The 26,741-nt window shown below is 38.2% G+C and overlaps 1 protein-coding gene across 2 annotated transcripts in view; it reads left to right on the top strand.

The window, feature by feature from the left end:
• NCOA3 (nuclear receptor coactivator 3) overlaps positions 1-26,375 on the top strand; it is a 114,903-nt gene extending 88,528 nt beyond the window's left edge. For both annotated transcript variants that reach the window (XM_070744661.1, XM_070744660.1), the window contains exons 7-23: positions 94-282; positions 395-496; positions 1,886-2,023; positions 2,756-2,903; positions 6,890-7,275; positions 7,822-8,678; positions 9,314-9,452; positions 9,799-9,993; positions 11,020-11,253; positions 13,161-13,287; positions 14,751-14,922; positions 15,730-16,029; positions 16,835-16,939; positions 19,215-19,440; positions 20,551-20,725; positions 21,917-22,058; positions 22,708-26,375. In XM_070744661.1, the coding sequence (XP_070600762.1) occupies positions 94-282; positions 395-496; positions 1,886-2,023; positions 2,756-2,903; positions 6,890-7,275; positions 7,822-8,678; positions 9,314-9,452; positions 9,799-9,993; positions 11,020-11,253; positions 13,161-13,287; positions 14,751-14,922; positions 15,730-16,029; positions 16,835-16,939; positions 19,215-19,440; positions 20,551-20,725; positions 21,917-22,058; positions 22,708-22,719 (3,647 nt within the window). In that variant the 3' untranslated portion in view covers positions 22,720-26,375. The remainder of the gene's footprint in view (positions 1-93; positions 283-394; positions 497-1,885; positions 2,024-2,755; positions 2,904-6,889; positions 7,276-7,821; positions 8,679-9,313; positions 9,453-9,798; positions 9,994-11,019; positions 11,254-13,160; positions 13,288-14,750; positions 14,923-15,729; positions 16,030-16,834; positions 16,940-19,214; positions 19,441-20,550; positions 20,726-21,916; positions 22,059-22,707) is intronic.
• Positions 26,376-26,741: the final 366 nt, after the last annotated feature.

Raw genomic sequence — 26,741 nt, 5'->3', positions numbered from 1 at the left:
AGCTAATGTAGCTGCATAAATACAAAATTAAAGTCATCATTCTTTTTTCCAGCAACTTAATGAGAAGGATTATAACTTTTTTTTTTTTTTTAGTGAATGGAGTTTCTTGGACCAATGAAGCACCGAGACAGAAAAGCCACACATTTAATTGTCGTATGATGGTGAAACCATTAAATGAACTTTTAGAAGATATAGGAAGCGGTCAGGAACTGCATCAAAGATTTGAAACCATGCAGTGTTTTGCTTTATCGCAACCAAGAGCTATGTTAGAAGAAGGGGAAGGTAATGGCAAATCATCCACTTTATAAAATGTAATCTGGTGGCATATCTCACATATTGAATGGCTAGCATTTTACATTATTTTAAATATGTCATAAAATATTTTGTATTACAGATTTGCAGTCCTGTATGATATGTGTCGCACGTCGTATCTCTACAGTAGAGAGAGTATTTTCCCCAAACACAGAGAGCTTTGTTACTAGGCATGATCTGTCAGGTGAGAATTTTACTTGAAAAAACCCATCAAATACATTGTTTAATGCAAATTGTAGGAATAACATGGTTTGTATTACTAAATGCCCTCAAGCATATTATTTATTTATGAATTTATTCAATTTATATGGTTGCCCATCTGACATACATGACTTTGGGTGGCACACAACTTTAAATAAAAAATGCAATTGCTAAAATAAGAAAACATAAAAATAAAATGAGAGCTAATTTGGTGTATGGGTTGGGCCATCAGTTAGAATAGGATAGGATAGGATAGGATGGGATAGGAGAATAGAATAGAATAGAATTTTTATTGGCCAAAATTTGTCTTGGTGCATATATTCTCAGTGTACATAAAAGAAATGATAAGTTTGTCAAGAATCATAAGGTACAAAACTTAATAATAGTTAGAAAACAGGAGACTATGCATTTTAGTCCTATCTTAGGTACAGAGCTAATTGGGTGTTGTTGGCCCAGTGCTTAGGAACGAGGCAATGGTAAACCACTTCTGAAATCTTGCCCAAAAACCTAAAGCAGCAATGAGGGTGCGGGTCAACCTACAAAAGATAGTGTTTCAGAGGGCAAAAAAGACATTTTTTTCAAGGCCCTGTTAAGCATGTACCTCTCGGGCAACAGTATGGAGAAGTTGCTGGATTAGATTGAGACAATCACAGTGAGATGGGCATATGAGTAACCTGGCTCAAGTCAAATAAGGCTTTAAAGGTGACTACCACCATCTTAAATTATACACAGAAGCAAACTGGTAGCCAATGCACATGACAGAGCAATGATGTCATATGTGCCATCTCTCTGGCACCATTAACTGCCCTCACTGCTTGCATTCTGCGCAAAGCAAGGCTGGAGAAATTATGATTTCATAATTTTTTTCTTGTAGTGCTTCCAGTTTGCAGTATTTGCCTATTGTTTTTTGGCTGAACTGAAATTGTTTGTTTCAAACCTTAAATGGTTTAGGACAGGGGTCTCCATCCTTGGCAACTTTAAGACTTCTGGATTTGAAGTCCAGAAGTTTAAAGTTGCCAAGATTGGTTTGGGACTCATTGAAGGAACTCAATGTCAATGTCAGACAGACAATTACATTGATTCATTGTCTGTATGATTATATGAATTAGTTCATCCAAGGGTCATTGGGATGTTTGTTCTATATTGTTCCTGAATTATGGAATATATTTTCTCCAGAATTGCAACTGAATAAGTTTTATTCTATTGATATTCTTCACTTATTTCTAGTATTTTATTCAATTAAGGTTCTATGCTTTTATTTTTTTAATAACATTGCAATGTATATTTTTACAAATTGTACTAACACAGCATCCAGTTAATCAAGTATAAATATATCAAGGTAATTCCAATAATTTCTTTCTCTATTTGGCAGGTAAACTTGTTAACATAGATACAAATTCTTTAAGGTCTATGAGACCGGGATTTGAAGATACAATCCGCCGTTGCATTCAGAGATTTTTATGCCAAAATGAAGGTCAGCCCTGGTCAAACAAGCGGCACTATCAGGAAGGTAAAATCTGGAATTTGAAAGCTGCCAATGGTTAATTTAAAAAAAATAAAAGGGTGATATTTATTTTTGGGGCCAATTTGAAACAAATACAGTGAATTGTTTACAGTGGCAACTGTAACATTTAAAGTGACAGTACAAGTTTACAATGGCAAATCCTAACAAACATGTGCCCTGTACTAACAGTCTTGGAAGTTTTAAATAGAGCATGGATTTTCATATATATAAAAAAGTATCAAATGATGTCTAATTATGTCAGACATGATAGAGCAATAAGCCTTCTACCGCTCTTAATGGGAAGATAAGTATAAGACACACTTTTAGATCTTGCTTGTTATCTTGCTGCCATTGAATTTTCTCACTACTGTAAGGTGATGCTTTGTGTTCATAAAATGATCACTGGGAGGTGGCATAGGGAAATAGTTCCTGTTTACTTTAATAAAATCCCAGTCCCTTCAATTGAGAGTCTTTATTTCTGCAGGTAATGATTATTACAATGATTAGCTTGCTTATCTTTTGACATATACGTTGCCATTACAAATTCACACAGAGAAGCTATATAGATTTTTGGTTGTTGTTATTGTCTTTCATGTGTATGTATTTTAGGCAAAAATTACTAGACATCAAACTTGATCTTTTAAAATGTCTACCTTACTTTGTAAGCCACTATTTGTGTAACATAAATTTTGAAGAGGAAGATGCTCTTCTAATAAAAATCTGGTTTTCCTTAAACAGCTTACATGCAAGGCATTGCTGAAACACCACTCTACCGGTTCTCTTTAGCTGATGGAACAATAGTGACAGCACAAACAAAAAGCAAATTATTCCGAAATCCAGTTACCAATGACCGTCATGGGTTTATCTCTACCCACTTTCTTCAAAGGTAAATTACATTTTAGGATTTCCAAAGTGTAAACCTTCATTAAATGCTTATTTGTGTAAAATTTGAGATATTAACCTCAGTATATGACATGTTTCTATAGCTTGGTAGCTATTTCAGATTCAGATAATGGTTTTCATGGAATAAGACTGGTTTTCTGTTTTGGAAGCCAGGACAGGAGAACAAGATGAGCAAATAAATCATGCTAAATTTTCTTTTTAACATTTTACCTGAATGGCAAAAACTGAGATGGTATCTTATTTCAGAGTACAGCTCATGATTACTCTCATGCAAGTGTTTTTAAAATTGAAAATGCCTACCCCTGAGTTACAACTTTGGCTGTAACCTACAGGTAGTAGTTAGTTCAGCAATATGGATAGATAACTAACTGAGTTTGTTCATATCTCGTGATTTTAAAAATTAACAGCTGAATTTATGGGAAATAGTTTCGCTCCATGGTGAAATAAGTAATGTTACTTATTACCTTCCTGGTTTTGCTTAAAAATAATAAAATGGTAATCCTATGTGTTATTTAAATGAGCATAAATGATGGGGCTTCTGCAGTATCTGAGGTTCTGCTGAGCTAATCTCAAGAGGATAGGGATGAAGAAGAAAAGGTGTTTACTTTTCTTCCTTAATGATTTTTTTTGGAAACAGAACTCCCTGAAATTACTGGCTTGGGTAATATGTCATTTGTAGCATAGAGTATAATCCAGGTTTGATTTTTAGTAGAACTAATTGAAATGAAACTGTAGTTTAGGTTGTGTGTGGGGAAAAATGGTGATGAAGACTCTTCCTTAACAATTCCTGGAATATATGTTTTATGTTGCAAGTGATTGCTTTAGTTTGATGATATTTCTCTCTGGTGAGGAACATAGGAGGAAACTGCTTAGAAGACTGTCTAATTACATCTTGCTTAGGTTTTGGAGCCTGACACATACCAACAAAGCATTTAAATAGATTATAGGTAGTTCTTGAGCTTGGTGAGATTTGAACTGATGAGATTTGAATTGGAAAAACAGGTGGGAAATCTTGGATTGTTGTAGGACCGTGATCTCCTGGTGGTGCTTATTTCCTTCTCTTCCTTACACTCTGTGGCCAATTCTTTCTCCATTTTTAAAAAAAGCATAAGTGCTCCTAGGATAAGCCTTCCCTGGACCCAGCTGTACTTAATAATTATCGTCCAGGCTCCAACCTTCCCTTTATGGGGAAGGTTGTTGAGAAGGTGGTGGCACTCCAGCTCCAACGGTCCTTGGAAGAAGCCGATTATCTAGGTCCCCAGCAGTCGGGTTTCAGGCCCGGTTACAGCACGGAAACTGCTTTGGTCGCGTTGATGGATGATCTCTGGCGGGCCCGGGACAGGGGTTTATCCTCTGTCCTGGTGCTCCTTGACCTCTCAGCGGCTTTCGATACCATCGACCATGGTATCCTTCTGCACCGGCTGGAGGGGTTGAGGGTGGGAGGCACTGTTCTCCAGTGGTTCTCCTACCTCTCTGGCCGGTCGCAGTCGGTGTTAGTGGGTCGGCTCCGAGGGCTCTCCCTTGTGGGGTGCCTCAGGGGTTGGTCCTCTCCCCCCTGCTATTTAATATCTACATGAAACCGCTGGGTGAGATCATCCAAGGACATGGGGTGAGGTATCATCAATATGCTGATGATACCCAGCTTTACATCTCCACCCCATGTCCAGTCAACGAAGCGGTGGAAGTGATGTGCCGGTGCCTGGAGGCTGTTGGGGCCTGGATGGGTGCCAACAGACTCAAACTCAACCCGGATAAGACGGAGTGGCTGTGGGTTTTGCCTCCCAAGGACAATCCCATCTGTCCGTCCATTACCCTGGGGGGGGGAATTACTGACCCCCTCAGAGAGGGTCCGCAACTTGGGCGTCCTCGATCCACAGCTCACATTAGAGAACCATCTTTCAGCTGTGGCGAGGGGGGCGTTTGCCCAGGTTCGCCTGGTGCACCAGTTGCGGCCCTATCTGGACCGGGACTCATTGCTCACAGTCGCTCATGCCCTCATCACCTCGAGGTTCGACTACTGTAATGCTCTCTACATGGGGCTACCTCTGAAAAGTGTTCGGAAACTTCAGATCGTGCAGAATGCAGCTGCGAGAGCAGTCATGGGCTTACCTAGGTATGCCCATGTTTCACCATCACTCCGCAGTCTGCATTGGCTGCCGATCAATTTCCGGTCACAATTCAAAGTGTTGGTTATGACCTTTAAAGCCCTTCATGGCACTGGACCAGAATATCTCCGAGACCGCCTCCTGCCGCACGAATCCCAGCGACCGATTAGGTCCCACAGAGTGGGCCTTCTCCGGGTCCCGTCAACTAAACAATGTCGATTGGCGGGCCCCAGGGGAAGAGCCTTCTCTGTGGCGGCACCGGCTCTTTGGAACCAACTCCCCCCAGAGATTAGAACTGCCCCTACTCTTCCTGCCTTCCGTAAACTCCTTAAAACCCACCTTTGCCGTCAGGAATGGGGGAATTGAAGCACCTCCCCCGGGCATGTTTAATTTTATACATGGTGTGCTTGTGTGTGTGTCTGTTAGTATATGGGGTTCGTTTAAATCTTTAAATATTTTAAAGTTATTTGGATTATTTATGATTTGTTCTATCTTGTTGTGAGCCGCCCCGAGTCTTTGGAGAGGGGCGGCATACAAATCTAAATAATAAATAAATAAATAAATAAATAAGATTGTTGTCACCTGTCTTGCAGGGTTCTCGCAACCCCGCAAAAAACTCTGTTCCCTCCAGCTCACCGCCTACCTAGTCCACACGCCCCGGGCAAACACTGCCTTCAATAGGACGTTGAGAGGTTCAGGCTGCTCGCAACCAGCATCCTTGTATGATCCCACACTATATACCAGATACCATTTCTTTTGATGGTGGCATCCTTTTTGCTTTCTTCCCCTGGGTATCTTACTTGGCCTTTACTTTGTGAGATGAGTTTTCAGGCGTTTCCCCCGAGCTTCAATACCAATGGCAATTGGGACTGGAATTTCCATCAATAAGTGATGCAGTCATACAGCATGAGATCATATGCCTGCATTGCTTAGTGAGGGCAATCCTAGCCGTTCTGGCTGTTGCTGTAATCGGAGGACTACATGGGTCATTAGGTGAATCCTCACATGACTGACCTGGCAAGCAGACTGGCAAGTAAGGCTGACAGAAGGACATAGGCAGTGAAAGCAGGGTGTCCAGCAAACCTGGAAAACAGGGAAATCGGGGAATTATCAGGGAAATTGGCGGTTCAGGAAATATCATGGAATTATTAGGGAATTCATGAACAAAATGGAATAAATCAGGGGAAGAAAACAAACTAAATTAAAATATTTAAAGTCAGAGAAAAATCATGTAAAAAAAAAAATAGATAGTGCTGCCTGGCAGAGTCAAGCAAAAATGAGCATAACTGTGGCAACAACTTGCTTCCTCAGCTACCAATATTTCTCCATGGCTTAGCTGTTTATCTATGACCGCACCTTAACTAGATCACAAATTACAGGGAAATATCAGGGAATTTCAAAATGCTTTCCCCCTGGACACCCTGTGAAAGCCAGTGAGGCAGGCAGGTGCTCAAGTTGAATGGGCAGTAGATCTTTCTCAATTTAAAAACATTAATCACGTTAATGATGTTTTAATTGCAATTAGTTTTTATTGAATCAATACTCATATAATTGTCCTTTTCGGTTATACTTTCTTAATAATTTTTTTAATTAAGCAGATTAACAAATAAATAATTCTGAGAAACAATCCATTATCTTTTGCACCAAATAGTAACTAGTAACAACCTCTTTGCTGTAGGCAGTATCATTCTATTCACAGAACCGCCTCTCCAAGCATTTTAATGATTATAATCATTTAATTAATTTTCATTTTTTAAAAGGACAGGAAAGGAACTAGTCAATGTTGTGGAAGTCTGTCTATTTAATGTAATATGATTAAAAAGTGGATTTTGATTTTATTGTATTCCTTTGTTCAACTTTTCAGAGAACAAAATGGATATCGACCAAATCCCAATATAATGGGACAGAACATAAGGGCTTCTACAACTATGAGCACCAATTCATGTAGTGGCGTTATGAATATGATGCCTGGGCAAAATGTACCTCTTCAAAACAGAAACTATGCCATGGGAGATCCTAACATAATGGGGCAGATGAGTGGTGCTAGGTATGGAGGTCCAGGAAATATGGGATCAATGAACTCTGGGCAAGGAATGCAGCCTTTTCCTTATCAAAGTAATTATGGATTAAATATCAATAGTCCACCACATGGCAGCCCGAGCTTGAATGCCAGTCAACCGAACATAATGATGTCACCTAGGAATCGTGGGAGTCCAAAAGTGAATTCACACCAGTTTTCTCCCATACCAGGTAAAGGTGGTTTTCTATGTAATATTTCATTTCAATATAAAATATCCATGGATTTACAGATGATTCATGTTTTTATTTGGATTTATAACCTGGTCTTTAAAAATATCCCCTGAAATATACTGAAACATAAACCTTGACTCACTTTAGTCAGATTAATTATATAATTACTCTGTTGTGAGAAACACTGGATAGAAAATATACTGCTCAAAAAAATAAAGGGATCACTCAAATAACACATCCTAGATCTGAATGAATGAAATATTCTCATTGAATACTTTGTTCTGTACAAAGTTGAATGTGCAGAACAGCATGTGAAATTGATTGTCAATCAATGTTGCTTCCTAAGTGGACAGTTTGATTTCACAGAAGTTTGATTTACTTGGAGTTATTTATTTATTAATTGGATTTATATTCTGCCCCTCTCCGAGGACTCCGAGTTATATTGTGTTGTTTAAGTGTTCCCTTTATTTTTTTGAGCAGTGTAGTTTTGCTCCTTTTTCAATATTTATGAACTATAAATAAATAAATTGTGAATTGTTTTTATAGGCGTACACTCTCCAATGGGACCGGTCAGCAATTCAAGCAGCAACAACTTTTCAAGCAGTTCACTTAGTGCTCTTCAGGCCATTAGTGAGGGAGTTGGAACAACTCTCCTATCCACTCTTTCCTCACCAGGCCCTAAACTGGACAGTTCTCCAAATATGAATGTCCCTCCCCAAAGCAAAATGGGGAGCCAGGATTCCAAAAGCCCCCCTGGCATGTTTTGTGAACAGAATCAAGTGGAGAGCTCTATGTGCCAGTCAAACAGCAGGGAGTCAAATAGTAATAAAGACTGCAAAGAGGAGAGCCTTGAAGGTGCTGATCAGAGAGGACCACCTGAAAGCAAAGGACACAAAAAGCTTCTTCAATTGCTAACATGCTCCTCAGAGGAGAGAGGACACCCAACACTTTCAAATTCACCCTTGGACTCCAGCTGCAAAGAATCCTCTAACAATGCTACCAGTCCTTCATCTGGTGTTTCATCTTCTACATCGGGAGGCGTTTCTTCATCAAATATGCAAGAGAAGCACAAGATTTTGCATAAGTTGCTACGAAATGGTAATTCTCCAGCAGAAGTAGCAAAAATCACAGCCGAAGCTACCGGTAAAGATCCATTTCATGATACTAACACAGTTTCCTGTGGAGATGTAGTGAAACAGGAACAAATGAGTCCAAAAAAGAAAGAGAATCATGCCCTGCTTAGGTACTTGCTCGATAAAGATGATGGGAAAGAGACACTCTTAAAAGACATTAAACCTAAAATTGAGACTCTGGATACGAAGATGGGACAGTGTTGTAATTCGGCCATATCTACATCAAGTAATGAAAAGGAGATGAAAATAAAGACAGAACCCACAGAAGAGGTAGAGTATGTGTTAAGCAGAATTTCCATTTAAAGAATATTTGAAATATGCTAAATATATTTGAATAATTTCATTCCACAAACTTATTCGAAAAGGACAACAGTCCACGAACAAGTAAAACTCTGGAGGAAGTTGTCTTACATTGTTCTTAACTCAGTTATATAATAGCAATTGTCCTTTTCTCCCCTTTAGATTTTTACATGGCTAGTTCCAGGAAAGATCGATCCTAAAGAGGCATTCCTTTCTATAGGAGTAAAGCTGGAATACTTCTTTTAAGTAGATTCCACCTATAAGATTTAAAGAACTTAGTTAATATTTTTAAAAAGTGACTATTGTAATAAATATTTTAAAATTATTCCATTAGGTTAAATAAATGAAAGGATGAACTACTAAGCAATCAGTTTTCTTTTTTTCTAAGTTATCCTTTAAATGGGCTATGTGTATGGGCTTACTGAATAGTTGTTTTTATTCTTCCTAGACAAAAATGTACTCTGTGTTTGTTTGGTCCATTGGTTTTTGTTGATTTAGAAGTTAATGCTAAGTCTCAGAAACAAATGTTTTGAGTCTATATTACCTTATAAAATCCATCCTAGAATTTTTTTAAAAATAAATTCATTATTTAAAATGTTTTGCAGATAAGTGGCAATTTGGTGGATAATTTAGATGCAATTTTGGGTGATCTAAATAGTTCAGATTTTTGCCATAATCCTATACCTACAAATGGAGTTAGTATGGGAAATAAGCTACCTCTATGCCAAGGAAATACAACAATGGGTAAGGAATTATTTGTGTTCTGATTTTATTTCACAAAATAGTTTATGTTAATAAATAAGTAAAATCATTTTTATTGTTATGTTTTTGCCTTTTTGGTATATTGCATTGCATTTACTTGATGTTTATAGAATTGAACATGTAGCTGCAGAAGATATAGTTAATACAAAGTGTACAGCGAAGGAGAAATATTATATTAATTTAATTTCACATTGGATTATAATAGTGTTCTGGATCATTTCACTACAGTTCTTTAATAATTTATTTAATAGTAATAATAATTGAATACACATAAAGATAATATTTTTACAGATGATGTGTTTATAATTCTATTTAAATTTTTCAATAGGTGTCAGAAGTCCCCACTCTAGGCAAATTACCCATCCTCCTTTCAACAGAGCCATATCTTTAGATAGTCCTTTATCGGTGGATTCTGTCTCATCAATGAGAAGTGCTAGTTCGTATTCATTGTTACAGAAGCAAAATATGATGGCTGAGAGACCAAGGATGATAGAAAACCAAGAAAATTTTGGAGCCAATATAGGTTTGTTTCTAATTCCCTTCTTTACCTTCATTAGGACTCCAAAATTTTAATAAACCTTATCTGTATGATCAAAAGATGATTTGCAATCCTCCAACAAACAAGTATTGTAAACAGTAGGTTGGTCTGATTTGCAAATTTTGAAGTTTGAAATCACAAATGATTGACATGCCTCTTCTTTACTTTAATACCCAGAACATTTGATGCATATTTGCAGAGTGAATAAAAAAGTAAAATAGAAAATCATTTATGAAAGATGGATTCCATAGGTTTGAAGCTCTTGTGTTGCATTTTAAACAACTACAGCTAAGAATCACAGTTTAGGATAGTTGAAATGCCACCCCCCCCCCCCCCCCCCCACTTTTAAGAAGTTCATCTTTTCTGGAGGAAATCTCTGCATATCTCACAAAACTTTTCTATACAAGAGTTTCCTGATTTTAATATGTTGTTATCGGTAGTACAGCTGGAATCCAGAGGCAGAAGTCTTTCTCAAATCTGATTTTTCAGTAAATTGTAGTTCCAGCATATATCTGGTTGGGTGGGTGGGAAATACCTTAATATACTTTCAGTTTTGATGTAGAATTATAATCTGAATACAGTAATCCCTCGCTACTTCGCGGTTCATCTTTCGCGGATTCGCTACTTTTTTTTTCAAAGGGAAAAGAACGCGGGGCAAGGACGGTTTGTGTGTGTGTGTGTAACTGCAGCGGCGGCTTCCTTCAGCCCGCGTGGTAGCTGAGAGAAGCCGGGTCTCTCTCTCAGCGGTCAGCAGCAGCGGGTTGTTAACAATACAGGGAGGGTTTTAAAAGTCCAAATACTCGTTAAAAACATACAAAAATATCTTTTCTCTATTTTGTGGAAATTCATTTTTCGCAGGTGGTCTTGGAAGGCATCCCCGTGAAAAAACGAGGGATCACTGTATGTGGAGGAGCAGAAATGCTATAATTGCTGTAACTGCTATAATTAAATTGTATTCCGTATTTTTCAGTAACGAAAGTAAAATGCCTTTAAATATGTTAATTCTTCTAGGGATATGCAACAGAAATGTTCCAGGGAATCAGCATTCGGCAAGTGATTGGAATCTGCAAAATTCAAAACTGAACAGGATGGAGCCTACAGCTTCTGGTTCAATGGCAAGGACTGGGTCAGACTGCAGTTCTCTTGCCCGGTCTTCCATGGGAGGATCCATGCCTGGTTTGCCCATGCGGTCAAATAGTATTCCTGGCACCAGATCAATGCTCCAACAGGAAATGATCCATATGAGTGAGTGATTACAATTGTTATGTATTGAAACCTTAGTACAGTAATACCTTGTCTTACGAACTTAATTGGTGCCGGGAGGAGGTTCGTAAGGTGAAAAGTTCGTAAGATGAAACATTGTTTCCCATAGGAATCAATGGAAAAGTGATTAATGCGTGCAAGCCCAAAACTCAGAAACCCGGAAGCAGGCCGCCCACCACCGAAGGAGGCTTGAGCCTCCCGATCCTCCCCACCCCTTTGCCATGCATGTCATCCTGGGTGAAGCGCTGGGGAGAGGGGAGTCAGGAAGGTCCTCCTGCTCCACCTCCCCCCAGCTGAAAACACATCGGAGGTCTGCGGCTGCCATTGGCTTGAGCCTCCCTTTCCTCTACGCCACTTCGCCTTGCCTGTCATCCTGGGCGAAGCATGGGGGGGAGGGAGTTAGGAAGGTCCTCCTGCTCCCCCCCAGCCAAAAACACAAAGGCCGGTCTGCCGCCGCCCGCTTGAGCCAGGATGACAGGCAGGGCGAAGCGACGTGGAGCAATGGAAAGCTGAAGCCGCCGGCGGTTTTCAGCCTCCCTTTGCCCCACGCTGCTTTGCCCTGCCTGTTGTCCTGGGCAAAGTGCTGGGGGGAGACGACAGCCGGGCAGCGGGGGCTTCTCAGCGGCCTCCCGAACCCGAACTTTTGCCCGAACTTCTGGATTCGGCATTTGGGAGGCCGCCGAGAAGCCCCGCCACCCAGTTGTCACCTTTTGAAACAGCCGGGGGGCTTCTCAGTGGCCTCCCGAACGCCGAACCCGGAAGATCGGGTTTGCCGTTCGGGTTCAGGAGGACGCTGAGAAGCCCCCCGGCTGTGTTTAAAAGGTGACAGCCGGGCGGCGGGGCTTCTCAGCAGCCTCCCGAACCTGAACTTTTGCCGAACTTCCGGGGTTCGGCGTTCGGGAGGCCGCTGAGAAGCCCCGCCGCCCTGCTGTCGTCTTTTGAAACAGCCGGGGGGCTTCTCAGCGTCCTCCCGAACGCCAAACCCGGAAGTTTGGGTTTGGCATTCGGGTTCAGGAGGACGCTGAGAAGCCCCCTGGCTGTTTTCAAAAAGCGACAGGCCGGGCGGCAGGGCTTCTCGGCGGTGGCAGTGGGTTCGTAAGACGGAAAACGTTCGTAAGAAGAGGCAAAAAAATTCTGAACCCCGGGTTCGTATCTCGGGTTGTTTGTATGGCGGGGCGTTCGTATCATGAGGTACCACTGTATTTCAGATCTTGGGCACAAGATCTAAAGCCCCCTTCTGTTTTTTTCCTTTTTATATTTTTTCCCAGTTATTAATTGGCACATACATATTTTTATACTTTAGTATGGACCTTATTACTGGGTCATTCTTTGTCAAGTGGACTGGGTGAAATTGAAGCCTTATTTTGAAAAGAAACCATCACAAAAACAACATATATGATAGGGAAAAAACACGCTCTTTCTAATGATATAAAAATGAAGATGATTGAAGGTGAGAAAACAGTGTGATAGAAAAAAAGTGTTTTTTCTAATGAAGATGATTGAAGGTGATGAAACAGCTTTCTGTTTTCTCATCTTCAATCATCTTCATTTTTATTTCATTAGAAAGAACATGTTGTTTTTGTGATGGTTTCTTTTCAAATAAGGCTGCAAAAATCAGTCAAGTGGATACCTGGTCCACTTGACAAAGAATGACCCTACTCATTTCTGTTTGGATAAGACTTTGAGACTTGTTACAATTCAGATCTAAATCAGTTTGTGCATGAAACATTCTGCCATAATAATCAGTCTTGTACTGTTCCATGCTCAAAGGAATATACCATTCAATTAGTATTTATTAATCACTATAGTGCTATTTTTAACATTGAAAAATTGTTGTTCAGTATTTCTTGCAATACAAAAAATATGTATTTTGTTTCCTTTTTTAATAGGGTCAAATGAGATCAATGTAGGAATGGGAGGAAATCCTTATGCACATCCAGGACCATCTAATCAGCCAAACGTATGGCCCGACAGCATCGTCTCCATGGAACAAGCAGCTCAAGGTTTGCAAGACAGGTAATAATTACTAGTTAGATGATTATTTTATTGTTTGGTCACAGTCAACTAAGAAAAATATTTTGGTCAAACTAAAAAACATAAAATATTGCTTATATGTTCTATTAATTTCAGATTGACTTTGACTGTAACCACCTCTTCTGCATCAATGTTTGGAATTTGATCAATTCTATGAAAGGCTGTCTGTGAAGTCTAATTAATATTATTTGGTCATTGACTGGATTGTATTCTCTTTACTATATCTTTACTGAGTATGAAAGTCATGCCATTTGTTCATTGTTGTTTTTGTTCTGGTAGAAAAAAGGTATAGTTTTCTGGTGAAAAGTATCCCGTTCCAGTTCATTTCAATTTGCTAATGCCTAATAGGCCAGTGTTTAATTGACTGATGCCTAATTGGGTAGTTAATTTCTTCCTTCAGCTGCCTGAGTTTTCCCAAATTCATGCATTTTTAACCTTTCATGTTCCAACTGTAATTTTATCTTTGCCACTTCAGATTTTCTTTCCTGTATATTGACATCAGCAACTAGATATCTAGAAAGCTTTTATCTAGTCTCATCATACACACAATTAATACTCTGAAAGACTTTCAGCTTTTCCTTTATAGTGCCATCTGAGCTGAGGGATCCATCATCTGGTCTTATATGATCAATCGTTTTATTTTATATATCTAGATGGATATATAAGTCTATCTATGTAACTAGATGGTTTTCTTGGTAAGATGGATTGGGGCCAGGTTATTTGAAGGGCTGCCTCTGACCAGTTACATTTACTCTGCCCACCAAAGCCAGAAGGCCAGGTATGTTATGTTATAGGGTAGTAGATCTAGTAGGAAATAGGAGAAGGGCCTTCTCTGTGGTGGCTCCCTCCTCCTAAAATATCATTTTATTCAAGATAAATTAATCCCCTAAGATAATTTCCAAAAGGCTCTGAAGACATGGTACTTTTGGTGGGCCTAAGACTCCAGATTGCCATGAAATTGATCAAGTGGTTGGCCTGGTATGGTTGTGCTTGCTGCTGCTTCAGGGTAGGAATGGACAGGGTTAGAACATTTTTAATACTGCAGAATTTTAATGATGTAAAGTCTCCCATATATGAGATAAGAAACCAAATAAGTGTTTTAAATAAATAAATAAAATTACAGAAATGGTTTATCCTTGCTTTCTTTTGCTTTCATCTCCCATACCTTCCATGAAAAAGAATCTGAAATGTGATTCAGTGGGACAACTGGATATGCCAATTTTACATACATTCACAGTATACTGCTTATGCTTGAATCAATGAGTTGGTTTTAGAGAGACCTTTTTTTCAGATTCGGGATGACAAATTCTTGTATGTTGGTACTAAAATCTTTACTCTCTTCATCTTAGATGTTTCCCAAGGACTCTTCAGAATTCATCTTAGCAGAAAAGTTCTTGCTTTCAACATATAAGATCCTGCTCATTTTCAACGTTTGTCTTTCCTAGGCAGTTAGTTAGAAATTCCTTGGATGACCTGTTATATAATACTCCAAATGTAGATGGGCAAAGTGATGAAAGAGCTCTACTAGATCAGTTGCATGCATTGCTGAGCAATACTGATGTTACCAGCCTTGAAGAAATTGACAGAGCCTTAGGAATTCCTGATCTTGTAAACCAAGTAAGTAAATTATCTTCTTAAACTCTTTATTTTTTCAGCTAGCTGAATATATTGTAAACTATAAGGATGCTACTGGATTAGTTCTATTACAGTTTTTCCCCCTGCTCTATTATACTTACAGATTCTTCTATGAGAATTTATTTTAGATTGTCTAGACCTCTTATCCCTCACCTTCTCCCCAAACTGAGCAAGGTTCAAGTTCACTTCATTGTTGCTCAGTGGGAATTTTTCCCCAGTTCTAAGTATACATTAAAAGGAAAAGGTTAATTAAGCTATTGATAACACATGATACAAAACACTGCATAAGATACTGTAGTGCCACAAATAAAACCTGGAACAAACATAGTGATAAAAACACTCCATTTAATATATTTTTTTCATCTAGAATTATTCTGTTCCTAATACTTGCTGCAATGTTCCATTATTTATTGTACATAATTGTAATTAGGTATGCACATAATTTTTCTATATTAGCAAATGTGATGCTATACCATTTTACTAATTACTGATCTAAATGAATGATGCCAGATTGCCAAAAATTAATATAATTTTGAATGGAAGGAGTCAGTGGAGCTAAAGAATGAGTTTTTAAAGATTGTGTTAGAAGATTACCTAATAATTGTCATAAAAGTGCCAGAAGAGCTGGCAAGTTATGCCCTTCCACCAATAGCCATTATCTCCAGGTATATTCTTTCTCTCTGCCACACACACACACACACACACACAATAATATTGTTCACCATGTATCTATTAATATATGTAATATATTATTGCAGACAATGAACTAAGTTCCCTATTCTTTTGAAGGGACAAGCTTTGGAATCCAAACATGAAGCATTTCATGGCCAAGATTCTGCAGTCATGATTGACCAGAAGCCTCCAATATATGGACAACCCTACCATGGGCCAGGAGCAGGAATGCCCGGTAGTTTTAGTGGCAGCATGCAGGGCCAGCAGGCAGCCTTTAACTCGATGATGAATCAGATGAACCAGCAGAACAATTTTCCAATGCAAGCCATGCATCCCAGAGCAAATGTCATGAGACCACGAACCAATGCACCAAAGCAGCTCCGTATGCAACTCCAGCAGAGGCTTCAAGGACAGCAGGTAATGTGTTCTGAAAAAGCAGGATGGTGCCAAAATGTAACATTTCCCCCCTCCTATTGGAAAGTTTAATACCCATAATAATGATTCAATCTTCATTGCTGTATTAATCTGCTTGATAGTGTATTCCTTGTGTATCTGGCTGCTGCAGAGGATGTTGATTACAACCACACCCACTGCAAAGGTGCATTGCTTCTTATACTACTCTAGGCCAATCAGGTTGCAGCTTAGTCACCATGACTCAGCAGTATGACTGCTTTGCATACTCACAACCTTTTTACCTTAAATAGAATATTACCTAGGATGGTATAATCCTTGACATACTCAATAGGGGAGACATCTTGAAAGTGGATGACAAAGGATTGTCAAAATGAACCATAAAAAAAGCTAAGAAAGAAACCAAAAGGCCTTCCAGCAGCCTACTCCCAGACATGCAATAATTAACACTAGACAAACATTCTAGCAGTAAGCAATACTCTAATCAAGGAACTACTAAGGAGAAAACCACACCTCACCAAATACTGGCAGGGCAAGCTACTATATATAAGCAGAGAGCAAACCTCCATTCACTAGCAGAGGGTTTGGCAATTGGTAGTAAGTGCAAACCAGTTGCCAGGAGGCAAAATCACAATCATTAGTGCATAGAGGCATTGCAATGGCAATTTTGAGCACAGTGATAAGTTGCTTCATTCAGTAGCAACATAATTTTGGTTGCTGAACAAAATCGATCATAATTCAAGGACTACATGTGTGATACATTTTTATAAAGGTTTTATTTTTTATAATATATTGCTTCCTTTTTCTTAAGTTTTTGAATCAGACTCGTCAAACGCTCGATATTAAAATGGAAAATACCAATCCTGGTGGTGCATCAGTGATGAGACCTGTTCTACCTCCCCAGATGGGATCACAAGTGAGTCATAGTGCTTACGTAGGCATGTTTACTTTATTTTGTTTTTAGTTTATAACGGGTATCAAACTCAAGGTCTGGGGGCTGCATCGGAACCACGGAGTGCTTAGATCTGGTCTGCAGGGCCACCTGGAAACAAAGAAGGACCATCCTCTGCCTCTGCCGGTCAAAACAGAGCTTGGGAGGACTATGTGCAACCTTTTCGCTGGAAGAGGGTTGCAGGAGGGTCTGAAAACGGAACTCGGGAGCCCGACATGTGATGTCAAGCTGGCTATGCCTTCCCAGCCATGCCCCCTCCCGACCAGGTCCCCTCACAATCCAAGCTCAAACAATGAAATTGAGCTTGACACTCCTGGTTTATAACAACATGGAAGAGAGACACTACTCAAAGATGGTTCGATTTGTCAGTCAAGGGTCCAATCCCGGATTTTCCAGAAGATCATCTATTATTTCAGATTATTCTGTCCAGAGGTTGTGCTAGCCTAATACTGCTTTCTTCTGCATGGATTGTGTGATTTTGGCTGCATAAATAGAGCAGACAGACAATGAGTTGGAAATACTGTATACTAGGTCTTGATAATGTGTTTTTACTGTAGAATCAGGGGTCAAACTGAAGGGCTGGGGGCTGGATCCAGCCTGAGGGGTGCTTAGACCTGACCCATGGGACTGTCCTGAAATAATGAAGGACTGGCCCACAGGGCCTCTGCCAGCATAAACAGAGCTCAGAGGACTGCACACTGCCCCCAATAATAATAATAATAATAATAATAATAATAATAATAATAATAATAATAATAATAATAATAATAATATTAATTGGATTTGTATGCCTGCCCCATGCTCCATTTTCACTGGCAGATAATTTCAGGAGGCCATCACAGCCGAAAACAGAACTTGGGATCCCATTTTCGCTGGCAGAGGGCTTGGGCTCTGTGATAGAACAGAATATATTACATTTAAATATATTAAAGGGTTAAATAAGGTCCAGGAGGGAAGTGTTTTTAATAGGAAAGTGAACACAAGAACAAGGGGACACAATCTGAAGTTAGTTGGGGGAAAGATCAAAAGCAACATGAGAAAATATTATTTTACTGAAAGAGTAGTAGATCCTTGGAACAAACTTCCAGCAGATGTGGTAGATAAATCCACAGTAACTGAATTTAAACATGCCTGGGATAAACATATATCCATCCTAAGATAAAATACAGAAAATAGTATAAGGGCAGACTAGATGGACCATGAGGTCTTTTTCTGCCGTCAAACTTCTATGTTTCTATGTTTCTATGAATAAAATAACAGAGTTGGAAGGGACCTTGGTAGTCTTCTAGTCCATCCCCCTGCTTAGGTTAGGAAACCCTATGCCGCTTTAGACAAATAGTTAAAATTTCTTTAAAGCTTCCAGTGTTGGAGCATTCACAACTTCTGGAGGCAAGCTGTCCCACTGATTAATTGTTCTAACTGTCAGGAAATTTCTCCTTAGTTCTAAGTTGCTTCTCTCCTTGATTAATTTCCACCCATTGCTTCTTGTTCTGCCCTCAGGAGCTTTCGAGAGTAGTTTTGACTCTCTCTTCTTTGTGGCAACCCCTGAGATATTAGAACACTGCTAACATGTTTCCCCTAGTCTTTGTTGTTATTAAACCCAGGTTCTGCAGCCATTCTTCATATGTTTAAGCCTCCAGTCCCCTAATCATCTTTGTTGCTCTTCTCTGCACTCTTTCTACAGTCTCAACATCCTTTTTGCATTGTGGCAACCAAAACTGAATGCAGTATTCCAAGGGTGGCCTTACCAAGGCCTCATAAAGTGATATTAACACTTCACATGATCTTCATTCTATTCCTTTGTTAATGCAGCCTAGAATTGTGTTGGCTTTTTTGGCAGCTGCTGCACACTGCTGGCTCATATTTAAATGGTTGTTCACTAGGATCCTAAAGTCCCTCTTAGTTACTACTGTTGAGCAAGGTACCACATACTGTACATTGTACCTGTGCACTTTGTTTCTCTTGCCTAAATATAGAACCTTACTTTTTTCACCATTGAATTTCATTTTGTAGATAGTGCCCAATGTTTTGTTAGATAATGCATAATAATGTTGAGCTGGCCATGCCCACTCCAGCCCCCCAAGGTCAAACACAACCCAGATGTGCCCCTCAATGAAATAAAGTTTGACACCATTGATATACATCTTCTACTGGAATTTTAAGTTATTAAAATGATAACAGATTAAGTATTTTTATGGTGAATGGCTTATTCCCTGCTTCCTTGTTTTGGTGTTAACAGCAAGGCTTCCTTAATGCTCAGATGGTGGCACAACGCAACAGGGAGTTAATAAGTCATCATCTCAGACAACAAAGAATGGCCATGATGATGCAGCAGCAACAGCAACAATCTCCAGCCTTCAGTCCTCCCCCAAATGTGACAGCCTCAGGAAACATCGATGGTGCTGTTACAGGATCTCTGATGGCTCCTGTCCCACCCCAACAGTTTCCGTACACTTCAAATTATGGTACTCATTTCACTGATTCTGCTTTCTTCCTCTTTCTTCTGGACCTAAATGTTGGCATAAATGAAGTACCTGTGATCTTAAGGATGAAAGCTTAATATAAATAAATATAAGCAGGAAGGAGAATGGTAATTTTCAAATGATCTAAAATAGAATTGTCAAGGAGAGAGGTTTAAGATTAGATGGCATTTATCGTTACATTTAATTCACTTTGCAATTATGTTGATTGCAGGGCTTTGATTTCAGTTACTGCTCATTCATTTCTTAATTGCTCTAAATTTTTCTCTTCTGCCAGTGAAATGGTTCAAGAGCATACATGTATCTTAAATTTGTTGCTTTGGTTTCCTAGATTCAAATTATTTCTCTTTTGTTTCAGCAATTTAAATTTTTCAGAATGAGTTCAAATTAGTTACTCTGATTGCATTGATTGATTGATTGATTATGTACCATCAACTCATTTTTTTTACTTCTAGCAACTACATAAATATACTAGTTGAATATATCTTCTATATTCATATCTATTTGCAACATGTGAATTTGAAGAAAGTACATCAGTTTGGTTAATATCAAAATCTATTACAGAAAAGGGTGAAATAACTTTTTAACACTAAAGATGCAGTCATATTGAATGCTATGGCTCTTCAAAATAATGTTTTCTTCTACTATACTGCTAGGTACTTTATTTAGTGACTATTTGAGTAAAGCACACGAAGAGAAATTTTGAAATCCATTTTCTGTAAGTTCTGATAGAAGCAATATTGTTTGCATTTTGTTGCAAATCTTTTACTTACTAAGGAATAATAATACATTGTGGAATCAATACAGACCTGACTTATCAATAGCACAATGAGCAAACATATGTATGTATATACATACATACATACCAGTAGAACAATGTCTGCAGTTCAGTAGCTAGTTTTATATTGTTAAAAATGAGTGAAACTAAACACAAATACAGGAAATCCTTTCTACAATCCATCTTGTGAACTATATGCTGAACTAATTACTACCAGAGATCAATGTTGATAAAGGCATCATAAAGCATTCCTTTCTTTAATTTTTTTTAATTGAATTAGAAATAATAACCAAGCTGTTATTTATGTCCTTTTCAAGGAATGAGCCAGCAACCTGATCCTGCCTTTAGCAGGGTATCAAGTCCTCCTAATGCCATGATGGCTCAACGAGTTGGACCTTCGCAAAATTCCATATTGCCACATCCCCAGGCTTCCCCAATGTACCCAACGCCAGAGATGAAGGGATGGCCTTCAGGAAGCATTGCAAGGAGCAGGTGAGAGAAAAATCCTAGCATTTTCAGAATGGCAAGGACAGCACCAATGCAGGTTTTCAGTAACAGGGCAAACAGGACGAAGCCTTTCCTCTTTCCTTACTTTTGCTTCAGATTTTAGCTTGATGTATCAACTGTCAGCAGATCCTTAAAACTGAAAATAGCTTTAAACAAATGGAACTTTCTGAAAAACATGCTCCAATTCATTTCCTTGAATATACTGCTCTCTGCATGGTAGAGAGAGCAGGGGTGAAATCCAGCAAGTTCTGACAGGTTCTGGAGAACCAGTGGTGGAAATTTTGAATAATAATGGACCATGAGGTCTTTTTCTGCCGTCAGACTTCTATGTTTCTATGTTTCTAATTCAGAGAACTAGCAAATATCACCTCTGGCTGGCTCCTCAGTGGGGTGAGAATGGAGATTTTGCAGTATCCCCTGCCATGCCCACCAAGCCATACCCACCATGCCCACGCAGAGAACTGGTAGTAAAATTTGGATTTCACCACTGGTAGAGAGGCTGTATAAACCATGTGGTCTATTTAATGTAACAGGCACTATAGCAAAAGAAAGAATTGCTTGTAAGAAAAGCAGATTACAGGTCAAATTAAGAATTTATGTGACCTTTGCTCTTCAAATAGTAAAATGTTTCATTCTACTGATTCTGCCATTGATTAATTGCTGTACAAACTCTTTTCAGAAGGCAGTAGCTTTGATACTTTTGGTTTTTTATATTTTTAAGGCCACTTCCCCTTTAATCCCTGCCATTTCTGGGCTGCCAGAGGAGCCTTTCGGTGGTGCTTAAGGAGGCTTTGACAGTCCAGAGCGAACAAAGCATTTTCCTTTCTCTGGGCACTTGGAGAGGAAATAAACGTCTGCCATCACCCAGAGAAAAGAAACGCTCCCTTTGCTCTGGGCAGCCTAGAGAGCATTTTCCTTTCTCTGGGCACATGAAGAGGGAATAAACCACTTTTCTGTGGTGACTCCCACACGCTACCTCCCAAACACCCAGCGTCTGGGCACGGAAAGGCAAAAGGGAGTGCTTCATCCTGGCCGGATCAACTCTGCTTCAGCCAAACCGAGCAGTCACCACAGTGAATAATCAATCGTTATATATATATATATATATATATATAGACATACATATACACACACACATATACAGTGGTATATATATTGTATTCTTTTGTCCCACAGTTCTTTTCCACAGCAGCAGTTCAGCCACCCAGGGAATCCTGCAAGTTACAATATGATGCACATGAACAGTAGTGGAAGCCACATGGCCCAAATGAATATCAATTCTATGCCTATGTCAGGAATGGCCATGGGTCCTGAGCAAGTAAGTGGCATTCAATTTCTACAGATCACCAACCATGATCAGCTCCTTTAACTACCTTAAAGTAGAAATCTGTGAAGATTCTCATGGTTGGCCCAAAGATGCTTTTTCCAAAAGGAAACTGGCCTTACTTTGGTTTTTCTCCTTTGAAAACATTTTGTTTCTCATTCAACTGAACTGAAGCAAAACATTTTCAGATGAAAAAAGCCAAGAACGTCCTGTTGCCTTTTTAAAAAGGTATCTTTGGGACTACTTTTAAAGTAGATAGTCTCAGTATTTTCAGACCTGATTCATAAATTAGATGTACTACTTGACGTGCTTGGTCTTTTTCTTGTATATTTCCTCTTTTCCCACACATTATCAATTCTATATTATTCTATATTAACTCAATTCTATATTATTCCAATAGATTGTCATTTGCTTTCTGCAAAATGAAGTATTTGTAATGGGAAAATAACTATCCATCACCATTATAGCTCTGGGAATATAAGAGTTCAAATGTAACTGACCTCTTTCTACCAAAATTCATTCCGTAGTGTTCAAATTATCAGTTAATTTATGTTTATATATTTAATTTATAGAATGGCAATATTATTTTCACTATATTCTAGTGTTTGTTTCCCTTATATTTTTCTGTTGTTCTTTTCTGCAGAAATACTGCTGACATACCCTGCCAGGATCCCCTAACAGGCTGATGCCATAGATGTTGGTGAACTATATTACAGAGAAGTGTCACGTTAAACATGTAGCCTTATGGTGGGGGAGGGGGGAGAACCACTCCCTTTCCATGAAGATCTCCAAGTGACTTTATAAGTTATGAAGTTTGGATGTGATCAATAGAATCAAAACATCACTGTATAATGTTATAAAAAGGTCAAATACTACTTTTGGCATTCTACAATTGGAACATGGCGACAACTCTTGAGTAGGTGTGATGGGCATATAGTTTGTAGACTAATTCTGTTTACGGGAGCTATTCAAAGCCCATAACCACAGGCAGACCAAAGTGCCTGGAAAAATCTTGGTAATGATCTTTAATTACACAGTAAGAGCCTCTGACAGAATGTAGCTCTTGGCCTTGATATAATCATGGAACAAAGCACTCAACCGTCATGCTGCTGTTAAGGTTGCTCCCATATGTTGGAATTTGGATGTGCGTATTTCAGCTCATGCCCATCATTAGAATCCACATCATGATTTTGATGCCAAAAGGTTTCAGGGAGATACGTGACAGTGATCTCCACCCTGATGTGCAGGTGTGTGCACTTTACAAAATGGTATATGGAAATGCAATATGGTTAAGAATGATTGGATGGACCTTTCCCCCTTTTAAGATCATTCTGAATTGCTGTTACATACTGTGTTTCTAATCATGGTAATAAGCAATAATCACGGCTCCTGAACTTCACACAAAACTCCAAAAAGTTGGAAACAAAACTATTTGTGAATATGTTTGTAAATATCTTAAGATGTTGTATGATAAATATATGACTTTTTGTAGGTCACTAACTCATTTTTGCAGAGTTTGTGAAGCTATTTAACAAAAGATAATTTCTGTAAACTCAATTTAGTTAGAGTTGTCCAAATAGGATTTTTTTAATTATTATTATTTAAATGGTTTTTGGAGCTGGGTAATTGTAGCCCTTGTTGTCTCTTGGTTTCTGACAATTTATTTAGAATATTATGTACTGGCCTTTTAAGATATTTTGGGCATATTTTAGTGGTCTTAAATTTTTCTCTATACCTTAAGTGTGCACTTTGTTACTTTTTTTAATAGAGAGCAATTTGATGACAAAAAGGCTCATTTTAGCTGTTAACAGTTTGTTGAATTTTTAATATCTGCTTTTTCAACAAAAGAGCCTCTGCTCCAGGCCACTTGGCTAACTTTTAAAGAACTTCAGTGTTACTCAGAACATGTTTTTGTGTGTATTAAATGTCTTCTGTCATCTGGAGGCCAAATCTCTTGTGTAACTTACCCAGAATCTTTTATGAACGGCAATTAATTATATTACATCTTATTGCAATATGGGCAACAAATAAATTTATTTTTATGCATTACCCTTCATATCATTATCTACAATTTAAGGCTAGAAATGCCATAGTTTTTCTTTCCATTTATGGCAAATAAATGAAAGTCTGTGTATTGTCTTTTTTCCAGGAAAATAACTGTAGTGATTCAGAATGAACTATTTCAAAAGGTAGATTAAAATGTCTGAAGCAGTGTAGTGCGTAGTTTCATTATTCCTATTACATTTTCAAATTAGTTCTTCCCGAATATGTAAACTGGTGATTTTCATTACAGTATTTGATTTGTATTGGAAATTTATTTTAATTTTTGCAGAAGCTTTGCAATTTTATTCTGAGAGATACAATTACTTTGCTCCCTCTACTCCAAGGCTGCTGTTATTTTGAGCACACACTGAACTTATTGCCTTTTTATATAATTCATCCAGTGATTGTATTTCATTTTCTTAAAATTGTCTTTTAAATATTTGAGTTTGAATCCAGAGTTATGTGTGTTCTGATGGGCATATTTTCCTTGCAAATGACCAGAAGCTTCCTGACCCTTTTATTTTTCTGAAGTATCAGTTAATCTGTAAATTGATGAATTATATTTAATGTTTAAATTGTAATAGAAACTATTTAAAGCATAATTTAGATGAAACTCCACGTGGCATCACATATTAAAACAACATACTAATAGTCAATAATTGAGGAAACATGTTGCGCACATTCATATCACAACTTCTGGGCATTCAAGGTGCCTCTAAACTGAGGCTTGTCGTGTTGTGGATGTTATTACAGTAAAAAACCTAAGCTTTTTAGGAGCCATTTTAAGTGCAAAGTGCAACTTCATGGTAAAAAGCTAAAAAGCAGATGTGTGCAAAACTCTGAATTCCAAATTAGTTTCAAGCTTGAAAAGGGGTGTCCTGATATCCTGGGAAGCATTCTGAGTAATATGAGAACTCTTCCTATGAAGTTGGACCAGTTGGTAAAATTTCAACTTTTACAAGGCTTGAGATTCTGGTAACAGCTGTAAGTTTAGTTACTTTGTAAAATTTGGTCTTTCATCTGACACAATTTCTGTTTCCTCCTTTTTCAATTCTGGTTTCATAATAATTATATTTTCAGATTAGTTATTCCTGAATCTGAGTACTCCTGAGTATTTCTAAAATCCGGTAGTTTTTGTTGTCCACAGATTCTTTTCCCTATTGTTTTTTTGATTCCAACAATTTCAAATTTAATTTTATTAAGTAAAAAAACCAAATCATACTTTTCAAAAACTTCATTTTGAGTTGCTAAGAAAAACAGTCTTAAGTACTCTTTAATTCAAAGTATCAACTTTCAGCCCCAATTAGGGCTGGAAGTTTGGTCTCAAGTCATGATTATCATAAGTTGAGACCAACAAGTGATCTGACCCAATTTTATGGCAGTAGTTAATCTAATCACAGGGTTATAAATATGAATCATGCAGTTGCAAAGTGAATCACACAATCATAAGAACGGGGCAGAAACTAGGAAAGACTGCTGGAAACTGGCAAAAAAGTTGCACACTCTGGTCACATGACCACAGGATATTGCCGCCAGTCATAAATGTGAGCTAGTTGCTAAGCACCTGAAATGTCGTCATCACTTGCCCTGATGATATTACCTTGCTTGGGTAATGAAATGTCTGCAAGAACATGACTAAACTCAGAGAGCTCAAAGGACCCCTCATTTCAATCCTAAACTACAAATAACTCTCCTTTAACAAGCATCCTGCAAGTGGCAGTATATTTAGTAGCTGCAGTGCTGATTGTACAGCATTTGGATGGTTTATTATCACAAAAGGATTAGAACGTACTGATGTCTTTTAAAATTGTCATTGTACCAACCCCGTTCTTATCCAATTGGTTTGCCAGGGTGCATTCATTTTTTTCCTGTTTATTCTTTGTGTTTGGTTAACCAATTTAGCTACTATCTCTCAACTTTTTTATTTGTGCTTTTACTTTAGTAAAACCTTTTTCAGATGAAACCATTTGAATGTTGCACAAACTAGCATAGACAATTTAATAGCAGACTGCTATTAAATGTCACAATGTTGAAACCTTCCAAATGAGAGCAATTTTTGTAATCAGGAGAAAGGCATATTTAAAATTAATTATGGAATTAGTTTACATTTATTTGACTTGTACAATTGATCTTTACATCACACAAAGCCTCCCGTGGGCCCTGGCATTTTAAACTCAAAGGGTTTAATTTGGGATGTTTATATTGTTTTAATTTGTTTTATTTGAATGTGGATAATAATGCAAATAAAGGTTTCTATTTGAAACTGAACTTTGGTGGCATGATTAAATCTCAAATGGTAAACACTATATACTTTCACTTACATTTTTACTCCTGAATTAGATTCTGTCCTGGCAAACTGACTAATGTAAGTTAAACTCCCAAAATCAGATGATATAGAGAAATGGGTATGATGCATAAAAGAAACATTTTTCATTAAGAAATATAATTAGTTGATAGTATTTAGTGGCATAATTGCCTGTTACACATTTGATACTTTGTGAAAGTTTCAACACAGTGGTTCCATAGAATGATTCCATATATACACTACACTTATAAATTACTCCGTAATATGTTCGTAAATATAAAACAGCCAGTACAAATCAAATTCGGTGGTTGCCACTTAAAGCTAATATT

Source organism: Erythrolamprus reginae, chromosome 3 (assembly GCF_031021105.1).
Source record: "Erythrolamprus reginae isolate rEryReg1 chromosome 3, rEryReg1.hap1, whole genome shotgun sequence".
NCBI lineage: Eukaryota > Metazoa > Chordata > Lepidosauria > Squamata > Dipsadidae > Erythrolamprus > Erythrolamprus reginae.
The sequence above is the reverse complement of the archived record's forward strand: the minus strand, read 5'-3'. Positions and strand labels throughout refer to the sequence as shown.